At 44.9% G+C, this 13,908-nt stretch overlaps 1 protein-coding gene across 3 annotated transcripts; it reads left to right on the forward strand.

The window, feature by feature from the left end:
• krt1-c5 (keratin, type 1, gene c5) lies at positions 1-13,503 on the forward strand. Of its 3 annotated transcripts, XM_045706741.1 has the most exons (10): positions 1-156; positions 846-1,270; positions 1,553-1,635; positions 2,320-2,476; positions 7,158-7,322; positions 7,885-8,010; positions 9,011-9,228; positions 12,278-12,386; positions 12,582-12,607; positions 12,754-13,503. In XM_045706741.1, exons 2-9 carry the CDS (start codon positions 863-865, stop codon positions 12,603-12,605), a joined length of 1,290 nt encoding a protein of 429 aa, XP_045562697.1. In that variant the 5' UTR covers positions 1-156; positions 846-862; the 3' UTR covers positions 12,606-12,607; positions 12,754-13,503. The 3 variants fall into 3 exon arrangements, with proteins under 3 accessions (XP_045562697.1, XP_014027051.1, XP_014027052.1); XM_014171576.2 differs by lacking the exon at positions 12,278-12,386 and having other exon boundaries at positions 12-156; positions 12,754-13,501; XM_014171577.2 differs by lacking the exon at positions 12,278-12,386 and having other exon boundaries at positions 12-156; positions 851-1,270; positions 12,754-13,501.
• The last annotated feature ends 405 nt before the right edge of the window (positions 13,504-13,908 follow it).

Below are 13,908 nucleotides of genomic sequence, written 5' to 3' on the forward strand. Positions count from 1 at the left end.
CATATATTCTGAGCCAGTCCCTCGCCCCCTTCGGTGACACAGCTCAGCTCACCTGAGGATTCTCATATAGCCATAACAGTCACCTGTACCATCAGGGTCAGAACCCATCACACCTCAAACAACTTTCACAGGACCTGCTTCAGCACACATACATATGTAAGTATTTTTTTCTTTGAAGTTCTCCTTTATTTTCCAAAAGTTTGTAAATAGATTATAATTATGTATGTTGAATTTATTTCTGTTATGTGACCTGAAATTGACAGTAAACAGGCTTTTTAGTGTTTGGTAAGCAAGTTTTTCTTTGTACTTTTTCAGTTCACACTGGGGAGGGGAGAGTTAAAACACAATGTACAGTAGGTCTGAAGCAGTGACATCTAGATGCAAAATGAATTTGTCTTGTGCAAAGAGATGGAGACTTCAGCTTCATGGATATTAGATGATTGGATGATTTTGGATGATTTCAAACATACTGTATTGTTCGCTAAAGCAATATTGTCTGAGAGTCTATTGTGCACAATTGACATGAACAAAGGGTATTGTTAATTTACACCACCAGATCAGAATATTATGAGTTTAGGTCTGAGCTCTGTGTGCTGTATGTTTCTATAATGGCACAACACTGCATTTACAGTGGGTGTATAGTCCAGCTGCTATATGATTACAAATGACAGAATAGTTCATAAAGTGTGTTTTAGTCCTCCTCCACTCTGGTTAGTAGTGTGGTTAAGGTTATGGTTAGTTTTTAATTCAAATTTTTAGGAGGAAATGTAATAACTTTTGCCTTTGCAGCTTGGCCAGTTAGTGACAACTGACAACACTCTACTCTCTCCACCACTCTGCCCCAGCGCAGCAGAAACGCACCATGTCCTCCACCTTCTCCATGCGCAGCTACTCAGCCCGCCAGCCATCCTTCTCCAGCATGTCTCTGAGAGACAGCAGTAGTAGTGGTGGCAGGAGCCGCTCCAAAGCCCCTGTCTCCTCCCTGTCCTCTGCCAGCACCCTGTCACTCTCCCGCTCCCTCTCCATGGGCAACGGGCTCAATGTCCTGGGCGCCCTCTCCTCCCTGAACGGCATGGGCGTGGGCGCCAGCGACAAGGAGACCATGCAGGGCCTGAACGACCGGCTGTCCAACTACCTGGACAAGGTGCGCTCCCTGGAGCGATCCAACGCTGAGCTGGAGCTCAAGATCAAACAACTGATGCTGGAGCGGGCCCCCAAAGGTCACGATATCGAGGGTATGATGGCCCAGGCTCACGCCATTGGACAGGAGGTCAGTGCCCACCTGGCCGTAATGATGAATATGATATGTAATCAGCTAGTCAGTAATTGTGTATAGGTCACTATACCTGGGTACTCTTATTGTTTACATTTGTGTAGTCCTATTCCACAAATGTCTCCTGTATGTGCCCTGCCGTGCTCCTCAACTTTCTTCTTTCACTAGTACATCAGATCCGACTGCTGTCCTGCGATGGGACACTTTCAGATGTGTATCTATGTGCTTTAGTGTCTAACTTTAAAGTAAATGTGTTCCTTCCTTCCTGCTACTTCTCAGGTGAGAAAGAAGACCCTGGAGAATGCTCGCATCATGCTGGAGATTGATAATGCCAAGCTGGCCGCCGATGACTTCAGGGTCAAGTGAGTGCCAAACATAGAATTAGGAATTAGAATACTAGAATGGACATGAACCTTCTTATGATGGGATAAAGGTCAGCTATTTTGGTCAGGGAGTTGGTCAACCATGGTTTGCCAGTGCTTTCACCCCATTCCGGAACTTTTAGGGTTCATGACATAGCCTCTCTAGTAATTTAATAAGATCTCTATGGTGCCAACACAGAGGGGCTATTCTTTTACCTGCCTGTCTGTGAGATTCACATGGGAGTGCTAGACTACGTTGCATTTGGATAAATGACCTCTCTGTCAGGCCAAGAAATAAGAGCCTGCTCCCACGGTACTCACAGACTGAAAGGAGGCCATCAGTTAGCACTGGCCATGATAGATAGATAGATAGGGTCAAGGAAACATCATCCATTTCAGAGGTATCTGTGGTTGGCAAGGTGAAGCACAAATCAAGAGGTACCAGAGTTGTCTGTGTCAAGGTCCCTATGTATTCACAATGTACTGATGGTATACAGTCAAATGTTGGAATGCAGCAGTGCTCACAGTATGTGTAGATGTATCTGCTGACCGAGGTATGGTTACGTGTGTGTGTGTCTACCTGCTGTGTGTGTCTACCTGCGTGCATGTGTCTGCATACCGGCGTGTGTACCTGTGTGTGTCCATGTCTGTGTGCTATGCCTCTGTTACCATCCATTTGTGTAGATGGGAGGCTGAGGCCACACTGTGCCAGTCTGTAGAGAGGGACTGTCTGGCTCTCAGGAGGGCCAAGTCAGACCACGACCAGCTCATAGCCACACTGAGAGGAGACCTGGACAGCCTGAAGGAGGAGCTCTACTTCCTCAAGAAGAATCACGATGAGGTGAGAGCTCCGCTGCATGGGTAAAAACTGGCCCAGCTATTACTGATGAGTAATTACACATCAACCTAATCACTTCACACGTTGTCAAACTGTTTTTGGTTCAGTGGAGGGTTGTTCCAGGAAACAGAGTTGTATTCCAGATTGTCTCAGTGCACATACTCTTAAATATGAATTATATCCTAAAAAAAACATGAGGGTTCATATGGTATCCTTAAGGCATCTTGTTTTACTTCGTAACATTTTTATTCTTTTAGGCAAATGGTGCTTTTTGGTACATGGGTAATTGTGTTCAAATAAAAAAATATATTTTCATTTGGTACGTGAATACAGTTTCACTTCCCCATGCATGTTGAATGTCACTGAAATATAATCATGTGCAGAATGACCACACCCTGTACTCCATGTAGTCTTTGAGTCTGGTGATACCATGATCATACAGACTACTGTACACACACACACACACACACACACACACACACACACACACACACACACACACACACACACACACACACACACACATTACGTGACTTCCACTAGCCACAGGGAGTGTGTGTGTTTAGACAGCCAGGTGTGGTGTCCAGGATGTGGCCAACTACTCAGGCTCCCTAGTAGAAATTATATCTCCCACACACACAATATTACCTCTGAATAATTCATAATAAATAATTTATTGGGTTCTTATATTTGTCTTATTTCACATATGTACAAGTGTGTATTAACAGACAGTAAGTAGTGTGTCAATGTTTCCGTCAGATACTTTTTTAACCTCTCTGGGCAAGGTGTGATGTTTGCGTCAAAAAATGCTATAACTTCAATTTCTCAAACATATTACTATTTTACACCATTTTAAAGACAAGACTCTCGTTAATCTAACCACACTGTCCAATTTCAAAAAGGCTTTACAGCGAAAGCAAAACATTAGATTATGTCAGGAGAGTACCCTGCCAAAAATAATCACACAGCCATTTTCAAAGCAAGCATATATGTCACAAAAACCAAAACCACAGCTAAATGCAGCACTAACCTTTGATGATCTTCATCAGATGACACTCCTAGGACATTATGTTATACAATACATGCATGTTTTGTTCAATCAAGTTCATATTTATATCAAAAACCAGCTTTTTACATTAGCATGTGATGTTCAGAACTAGCATACCCACCGCAAACTTCCTGTGAATTTACTAAATTACTCACGATTAACGTTCACAAAATACATAACAATTGTTTTAAGAATTATAGATACAGAACTCCTTTATGCAATCGCGGTGTCAGATTTTAAAATAGCTTTTCGGCGAAAGCACATTTTGCAATATTCTGAGTACATAGCCCGGCCATCACGGCTAGCTAATTTGAGACCCACCAAGTTTGGCCCTCACCAAACTCAGATTTACTATAAGAAAAATTGGATTACCTTTGCTGTTCTTCGTCAGAATGCACTCCCAGGACTTCTACTTCAACAACAAATGTTGTTTTGGTTCCAAATAATCCATAGTTATATTCAAATAGCTCCGTTTTGTTCGTGCATTCAGGTCAGTATCCGAAGGGTGACGCGCGAGTGCATTTCGTGATGAAACATTTCAAAATATTCCATTACCGTACTTCGAAGCATGTCAAACGCTGTTTAAAACCAATTTTTATGCTATTTTTCTCGTAAAATAGCGATAATATTCCAACCGGGCGACGTTGTATTCATTCAAAAGCTGAAAGAAAAAAAATGTGAATTCTCATGAACGTGCATCTCCAGTGTCACTGTTCCCAGCCTGACCACTCACAAACAGAGCTGCTGTACTTAGCCCAGAGACTGCAGACACCCCATTACACTTTCTGGCGCCTTCTGAGAGCCAATGGAAGCCTTGGAAAATGTCACGTTACAGCAGAGATGCTGTATTTTCGATAGAGATGCCACAGAAAGAGAACAAATTGTCAGACAGGGCACTTCCTGTATGGAATCTTCTCAGGTTTTGGCCTGCCATATGAGTTCTATTATACTCACAGACACCATTCAAACAGTTTTAGAAACTTTAGAGTGTTTTCTATCCAAATCTACTAATTATATGCATATTCTCATTTCTGGGCAAGAGTAGTAACCAGTTTAAATCGGGTACGTTTTTTTATCCGGCCGTGCAAATACTGCCCCCTAGCCCCAACAGGTTAAGAGCTCATTTGGTGTCACGGCTGTTCAAAGGATCGGACCAAAATGCAGCGTGTTCGTAGTTCCACATATTTATTTATTCCGTGAAACTAAATGCAATACACTCAATACTTGAAACACAAAAAACAACAAACCGTGACGCAGAGAGGAAAACACACTACTCAAAAGATAATCACCCACAAAAACAGGTGGGACAAACATCAACTTAAATATGACCTCCAATTAGAGACAACGACGACCATCTGCCTCCAATTGGAGATCATACCAAACAAAAACAACATAGAAATACAAAACTAGAAACTGAACATAGAAATACAAAACATAGACAAACACCCCTTGTCACGCCCTGACCTACTCTACCATAGAAAATAACCACTTACTATGGTCAGGACGTGACAGTACCCCCCCAAAGGTGAGGACTCCGACCGCACCTAAACCCCCCCCCCCCCCCCCCCAACAACAAAACACAAAGGGAGGGTAGCGTGGGCAACTAATGTCTATGGCGGCTCATATGCAGTACCCAGAACCTTCTTATCCAGCGCCTCGGGTTCGGGGCGTAACCCCCACTCCACCCACTGATCCCTCTGCTTCTTTACTACCTGACCGTGGATCGTCGTCGAAAGAACCAGACTGTAGATCATTGCTGCGGAGCGCCGCTGAAGGCTCCGGAGCGCCGTTGAAGGCTCCGGGCTGCGGAGCGCCGCTGAAGGCTCCGGACTGGGGAGCGCCGCTGAAGGCTCCAGACTGGGGAGCGCCGCTGAAGGCTCCAGACTGGGGAGTGCCGCTGAAGGCTCCGGACTGGGGAGCGTCGCTGGAGGCTCCGGACTGGGGAGCGTCGCTGGAGGCTCCGGACTGGGGAGCGTCGCTGGAGGTTCCGGACTAGGGAGCGTCGCTGGAGGTTCCCGGACTGTAGGCCGTCTCAATAGGTTCCGGACTGTAGGCCGTCTCAGTAGGTTCCGGACTGTAGGCCGTCTCAGTAGGTTCCGGACTGTAGGCCATCTCAGTAGGTTCAGGACTGAAAAACGTCGCCGGAAGCTCTGGACGGGGAACTGTCGCCAGAAGCTCTGGACGGGGAACTGTCGCCGGAAGCTCTGGACAGGGAATGTGCACTGGAATCCTGATGCATGGTACTGGCATGGGTGGCGCCAGACTGGTAACCCCCACCTCAGGACGAGTGCGGGGAGCAGGAACAGGACACTCCGGACTGGGCATGCGCACTGGAGGTCTGATGCGTGGGGCAGGCCTAGGTGGCGCCAGACTGGTAACACGCACCTCAAGGCGAGTGCGGGAAGGAGGCACAGGACGTACCGGACTATGGAGGCGAACTGGAGACCAGGCATGCTGAGCAGGCCTACTCCTTCCTGGCTGAATGACCATCTTCGCCCTACACCGGTGAGGAGCTGGCACCGAGCGCACCGGGCTGTGAGTACGTATGGGCGATATATTGCGCATCACACCATAACCCATTACTCGTCCATCCACTCGCTCCTCAGCACGCCCGCTCCGTAGTGCTCTTTCTGCCAGTACCTCTCTTCGAAATCTTGCGTCGAGCTCCGCGCTTGACTCCCAGACTGGCTCCTGTCTGCTCCACGGCTCTCTCCGATACGCACGGGAAGTTAGATCAGGTCTCCCCCCTGACGTCACCAAACTCCCCGTATGGCCCCCAAACTCCCCGTATGTCCCCCTCTCCGCCTTGCCTATTGGTGGATATAGCGCCTCGTAGTATCCGTTGCTCCCTCTATTCTTCTTCAATTTCCTCCTTCGGGCGTCGATACTCCCCAGCCTGCCTCCAAGATCCGTTTCCATCCAAAATTTCTTCCCAAGTCCATTCCTCCAAGATACTCCTTACCATGCTGCTTGGTCCTTTTGTGGTGGGTGATTCTGTCACGGCTGTTCAAAGGATCGGACCCAAATGCAGCGTGTTCGTAGTTCCACATACTTATTTATTCCGTGAAACTAAATGCAATACACTCAATACTTGAAACACAAAAAACAACAAACCGTGACGCAGAGAGGAAAACACACTACTCAAAAGATAATCACCCACAAAAACAGGTGGGACAAACATCAACTTAAATATGACCTCCAATTAGAGACAACAATGACCAGCTGCCTCCAATTGGAGATCATACCAAACAAAACCAATATAGAAATACAATACTAGAAACGGAACATAGAAATACAAAACATAGATAAACACCCCCTGTCACGCCCTGACCTACTCTACCATAGAAAATAACCACTTACTATGGTCAGGACGTGACACCTGGCTGCCTCCCCATAGAACCAGCAACAACACACTGACCTCAACTGTCGTCTGACATCTGGGTGTTAGTGTGTAGACATTGATTAGAACCTATCAATATCAGCGATTACAGTTTTCCATTTCCAGGCCCACTGAATGTGTTTGTTTCTCTCCATCAGGGTTGGGGTCAATTCCATTCCAATTCTAACTCCAGTTTAATTCCTGAGGTGACTGAATTTAAATGGAGTTGACCCCAACTATGGTCTCTGTCCCTGTAGGAGATGGGCTCCATGAAGGCCCGTATGGCCAACGAGCAGGTGAATGTGGAGGTGGATGCAGCCCAGGGCCCAGACCTTGGGGCCATAATGACTGAGCTGAGGAGCCAGTATGAAGGCATTGCGCGTAAGAACAAGGAGGACTCAGAGACCTGGTACCTTAAGAAGGTCAGTGAGACATCTGACATGGTAATGATGAAGAACTCAGCTGAGCTCAGTAGGATGTCACTGAGTAGAAGTATTCTACAGTATATCATCTGTGTTTGTGAACGTAGTACTGTATGTGGGTAGATGTACTCATGACTGCTGTGTGTATGCAACACTGCTGGTGCAATGGAATACTTATTCAGTGTCAGCCTGATTGTTTACTGTATGTACACGTATGATATGTGTGTGTGCGTGCACTTGTGTCTGCGCGTGTGTGTGTACGCGTGTATGTAACAGTGTAGGTTCCGTCCCTCTCTTCGCCCCAACCTGGGCTCGAACCAGGGACTCTTGCACACATCAACAACTGACACCCCATGAAGCATTGTTACCCATCGCGCCACAAAAGCCGCGGCCCTTGCAACGCAAGGGGAAACCCTACTTCAAGTCTCAGAGCGAGTGACGTCACTGACTGAAACGCTATTAGCGCGCACCACCGCTAACTAACTAGCCATTTCACATTGGTTACATGTATGTGTGTGTGTGTGTGTGTACGCGTATGTGTGTGCGTGTGTGTGTTTTGCAGCTGGAGTCAGTGCAGTCGGAAGTAAAGGAGAGCGGTGAGGCGCTACGCTGTGCTCAGAGTGAGCTCAGCGAGAGACGCCGCTTCCTACAGGCCCTGGAGGGGGAACTGGACAGTCTGCGCAAACAGGTACTGCAGCTCTCCTTCAGCTGTCCAAACGCCCCCTTCTGTCGACATACGCCCCTTTCTGTCCAGACACACCCCTTTCAACAGTCCAGACACCCCCCCTTTCTGTCCAGACACACCCTTATCTGTCCTCTACCATTTCCTCGGCCTCTACCAATGCTTTCTCCCCGATGAGAAGCAGGGTTGGGGTCAATTCATTTTGGATTTTGAGGATACTGAATTCCTGGGCATCATTGTAAAATGAACCCTGTGGGAGGTACATGGAAAAACACTGCTCAAATAGATTGAGTCATCCTCTCTTAGTGTGTTGCTTCACATCTGCATCTGCTTTGCCATTATAAAGCAACAGTGCTGCAGTGCACACAGTGAATATCCTCTGCTCTCCTGAGTGAATGGAGGTGAATGGAGGTCAATTCATCAATGTGTCAGGACCCAGACAGAGCCAGACAAGTCAAGGTCATGTCTGTGGCACTGTCAGTAACATGGGAGGGCAGATATATACATCCCGCAGCAGCTCCAGATCTACATAGAGAAGGTGCTGGTTTGGAAAACAGATCATGTGTGTTTGTTCAACCTGATAAAGAACCTACTGTCTCTATAAGCTGAAGAATGATGAGTGAGGATGACACTCCCTGGTCTTGCTGGTCAATTGGTGAGGTTTGACAGATGGTAAATTGATGAGCCAGGTGTGGAATTCGAGAGCCATATACAGACTGTGTAGTTCTACTCAGGAGCGTATAACATGGCTGCTGTGTCTGTGTATAATATTAGTGCGCCAGCTTGAAAAGTGATGAGCTAGTGGCAAGCTACAACAATTTGGCAGCCATGTTTGTGTATAACATAAGCATTACAGTGATGAGTGGTGTAGTGGTAAGACACTATCACATTTCTAGCATGTCTGAGTATAAAATTAGCGCCTTAGCTTAGCGACGATCCCAACATCTAGCTAAACACAGTAGGTTAACTTGGCTGCCCTGGCCTGTCTTGTCTGTCCCAAATGCAGGTGGGTGTGTTGGAAGGGAACCTGAGAGAGACAGGCCAAAAGTATGCTCTGGAGATGGACAGTCTGCAAGCCACGCTGTCTCAGCTGGAGGAGGAGCTGTCCCAGCTGCGTCTGGACATGCAGCGCAACAAGACAGATTATGAACAGCTGCTCCGCATCAAGCAGAACCTGGAGCTGGAGATCGCCACCTACAGGAGACTGCTAGAGGGAGAGGAAGTGTGAGTCCCTCTATTGATTTATTTTAATATTTGTATTCATTTTTTAAGCTCAGATTTACACAGGCATAATTAGTATGAAGATTGACATTCCCTCACCTTCCCTCACTGACATTCCCTCAGATTTGAACATAAATACAGTAAGATACTGGGGGAGGATTATTCTTCTTGGTATGAGTTATTTGGAAACAAGCCTGAGCCTTGGTGAACTGTCGACTAATTCAGACGGTAAATGAGACAAGAGCCTGGCGACAATGCTACAACTGTATGTGTGACTTGGCTTACTTCCTTCATATGTACACTGAACAAAAACATAAACGCAACATGTAAAGTGTTGGTTCCATGTTTCATGAGCTGAAGTAAAAGATCCCAGAAATGTTCCATATGCACAAAAAGCTTATTTGTCTCAAATTTTGTGCACAAATATGTTTACAATCCTGTTAGTGAGCATTTTTTCTTTGCCATGATAATCCATCCACCTGACAGGTGTGGCATATTAAGAAGCTGATTAAACAGCATTACCATTACACAGGTACACCTTGTGCCGGGGAAAATAAAAGGCCACTTTAAATGTACAGTTTTGTCACACAACACAATGTCACAGATGTATCAAGTTTTGAGGGAGGGTGCAATTGGAATGCTGACTGAAGGAATGTCCAAAAGAGCTGTTACCAGAGAATGTAATGTTAATTTCTCTACCATAAGCCAGAGATTGGTGGTCGAACATCATGTTCTAAAACATTGTTTTAGAAAATTTGGCAAAATGTCCAACCGGCTTCACAACCGCAGACCACGTGTAAGGTGCCATGTGGGGAAGCAGTTTGCTGATGTCAATGTTGTGAACAGAGTCATGGTGGCAGTGGGGTTATGGTATGGGCAAGCATAAGCTACGGACAACGATGTAACTGTTGTCGTGTGTGGAGGACCAAGACGCAACAGGGAAGTGTATACTCATCTTCTTTTTAATATTGAAGAAGGAGAAACAAAATAAATACGTATACAATTACGGAAACGACACTAACAGTTCTGTCATGTGAAGAGCACAAAACAGAATACAACTATCCACAATCCAAACACACTCCTAATTATAGGACCTTCAATCAGAGGCAACGATAGACAGCTGCCTCCAACTGAAGGCCCCAACACCAATTAGAAAAACATAGAAATACAAACGACTAGACAGAACATAGAAATAAACATAGAACAATAACCAAAAAACCCCGGACTAATAAATCAAATACCCCCTCTACATGAACACATACACAAACACACCCTGAACCACATAAAACAAATAACCCCTGCCACGTCCTGACCAAACTATAAGAACAAATAACCCCTTTACTGGTCAGGACGTGACAAACGAACACAACTGCATTTTAGCGATGGCAATTTGAATGCACAGAGACACCATGACGAGATCCTGAGGCCAATTTCTGTGCCATTCATCCGCCGCCATCACCTCATGTTTCAGCATGATAATGCACGGCCCCATGTCACAAGGATCTGTACACAATTCCTGGAAGCTGAAAGTTCTTCCACGGCCTACAGTCGTGGCCAAAAGTTTTGAGAATGACACAAATATTCATTTTCACAAGGTCTGCTGCCTCAGTTTGTATGATGGCAATTTGGATATACTCCAGAATGTTATGAAGAGTGATCAGATGAATTGCAATTAATTGCAAAGTCCCTCTTTGCCATGCAAATGAACTGAATCCCCCCAAAAACATTTCCACTGCCTTTCAGCCTGCCACAAAAGGACCAGCTGACATCATGACAGTGATTCTCTCGTTAACACAGGTGTGAGTGTTGACGAGGAGAAGGCTGGAGATCACTCTGTCATGCTGATTGAGTTCGAATAACAGATTGGAAACTTCAAAAGGAGGGTGGTGCTTGGAATCATTGTTCTTCCTCTGTCAACCATGGTTTCCTGCAAGGAAACACGTGCCGTCGGAAAGTCCAGCAAGTGCCAGGACCGTCTTGTAAAGTTGATTCAGCTGCAGGATCGGGGCACCACCAGTACAGAGCTTGCTCAGGAATGGCAGCAGACAGGTGTGAGTGCATCTGCATGCACAGTGAGGCGAAGACTTTTGGAGGATGGCCTGGTGTCAAGAAGAACCCGGAGGATGGCCTGGTGTCAAAAAGAAGCCACTTCTCACCAGGAAAAACATCAGGGACAGACTGATATTGTGCAAAAGGTACAGGGATTGGACTGCTGAAGACGGGGTAGTCATTTTCTCTGATGAATCCCCTTTTCGATTGTTTGGGGCCTCTGGAAAAAAGCTTGTCCGGAGAAGACAAGGTGAGCTCTACCATCAGTCCTGTGTCATGCCAACAGTAAAGCATCCTGAGACCATTTATGTGTGGGGTTGCTTCTCAGCCAAGGGAGTGGGCTCACTCACAATTTTGCCTAAGAACACAGCCATGAATAAAGAATGGTACCAACACATCCTCCGACAGCAACTTCTCCCAACCATCCAGGAACAGTTTGGTGACGAACTGCCTTTTCCAGCATGATGGAGCACCTTTCCATAAGGCAAAAGTGATAACTAAGTGGCTCGGGGAACAAAACATCGATATTTTGGGTCCATGGCCAGGAAACTCCACAGACTTTAATCCCATTGAGAATTTGTGGTCAATCCTCAAGAGGCGGGTGGACAAATAAAACCCCACAAATTCTGACAAACTCCAAGCATTGATTATGCAAGAATGGGCTGCCATCAGTCAGGATGTGGCCCAGAAGTTAATTGACAGCATGCCAGGGCGGATTGCAGAGGTCTTGAAAAAGAAGGGTCAACACTGCAAATATTTACTCTTTGCATCAACTTCATGTAATTGTCAATAAAAGCCTTTGACACTTATGAAACGCTTGTAATTATACTTCAGTATTCCATAGTAACATCTGACAAAAATATCTAAAGACACTGAAGCAGCAAACTTTGTGGAAATTAATATTTGTGTCATTCTCAAAACTTTTGGCCACGACTGTACATATTTAACAGACATGTCACCCGTTGAGCATGTTTGAGATGCTCTGGATTGACATGTGCAACAGCTTGTTCCAGTTTCCACCAATATCCAGAAACTTCGCACTGCCATTGAAGAGGAGTGGGGCAACATTCCACAAGCCAATGGCAGTCACGCCCCAACCTGTTTTTTTTAAGGTATCTGTGGCCAACAGATGCATATCTGTATTCCCAGTAATGTGAAATCCATAGATTAGAGCCTAATGAATGTATTTCATTTGACTGATTTCCTTATACGAACTGTAACTCAGTAAAATCTTTGAAATTGTCGCATGTTGCATTTATATTCTTGTTCAGTGTAAGTAAACTGTGTTTTATTGATTTGACTTTCAGGATCAAGGAAATGCCTCCTCCTAAAAGTAAGTACATTGTCAGATAATTTGTTCTCTAACCTCTATCCCAGCCTTTAAGATCCTGGCAGCCATTTTGTGCCACACATCAGCTATTACAGTGTACTAGTGCTGATAAGTGGAAACTGAAACTGTGGACCTGTTCCGTGTTACAGAGGAGCCCGAGGTGAGGACCAGGAAGATCGTCAAGGTGGTCACCCAGACCATGATCAACGGCAGGGTAGTTGAAGAATCCAGTGAGGTGGAGCAGATCAAAGACAGCAAGAAATAAGCTAATCAGCTCCATTCGTTTATATCTTCATTATCTTCCTCATCATCACATACACAGAGCATTGGCCCTCCACATTCTAGTTGAAATCACAAATTTGTGAAAGAATGCTTTTTTATCTTCAAACAAGGACAGTCTGAGTCGACTAAGGAGATGTTCGACCACCAATCCCTGGACATGCAGTAACTGTAGACTAAAACGTGGAAAATGTGTGGGGTCAATGAATAATCAATATTGGGAATATATCATTTTGGGGTTTATTTGGGAAATAGTAAACAGTAGTAGGCTAATTGTGGACTAGACGTGTGTCTCATGAGAGATCCCTTCAACATTCTACTTTACATTAAGTTCTTTATGGCATATAGTAACTTTGTAACTATGCTGTACATTCACCAAAATGTAATTAGGCCTATATTGTAGCTGCAGATAAAGTTTCTAAAATAATGATTGTATTGTAATGAAAGGAAACTCTCTGTTAGCAGTAGTTACAAAGTGGAATCCCCCCCAAATAACAGAATCTCGTGTTACCATATGGAATTGTATTAAATATTATATATATATATATACTACCGTTCAAATGTTTGGGGTCACTTAGCAATGTCCTTGTTTTTGAAAGAAAAGCACATTTTTTGTCCATTAAAATAACATCAAGTTGATCAGAAATACAGTGTAGACATTGTTAATGTTGTAAATGACTATTGTAGCTGGAAACGGCAGATTTTTTATGGAATATCTAAATAGGCGTACAGAGGCCAATTATCAGAAACCATCAATCCTGTGTTCCAATGGCACGTTGTGTTAGCTAATCCAAGTTTAGAATTTTAAAAGGCTAATTGAAAACCATCTTGCAATTATGTTAGGACAGCTGAAAACTGTCGTACTGATTAAAGAAGTAATAAAACTGGCCTTCTTTAGACTGGTTGAGTATCTGGAGCATCAGCATTTGTGGGTTCGATTACAGGCTCAAAATGGCCAGGAACAAAGAACTTTCTTCTGAAACTCATCAGTCTATTCTTGTTCTGAGAAATGAAGGCTATTCCAT

This window comes from Salmo salar, chromosome ssa24 (genome assembly GCF_905237065.1).
Source record: "Salmo salar chromosome ssa24, Ssal_v3.1, whole genome shotgun sequence".
Lineage (NCBI taxonomy): Eukaryota > Metazoa > Chordata > Actinopteri > Salmoniformes > Salmonidae > Salmo > Salmo salar.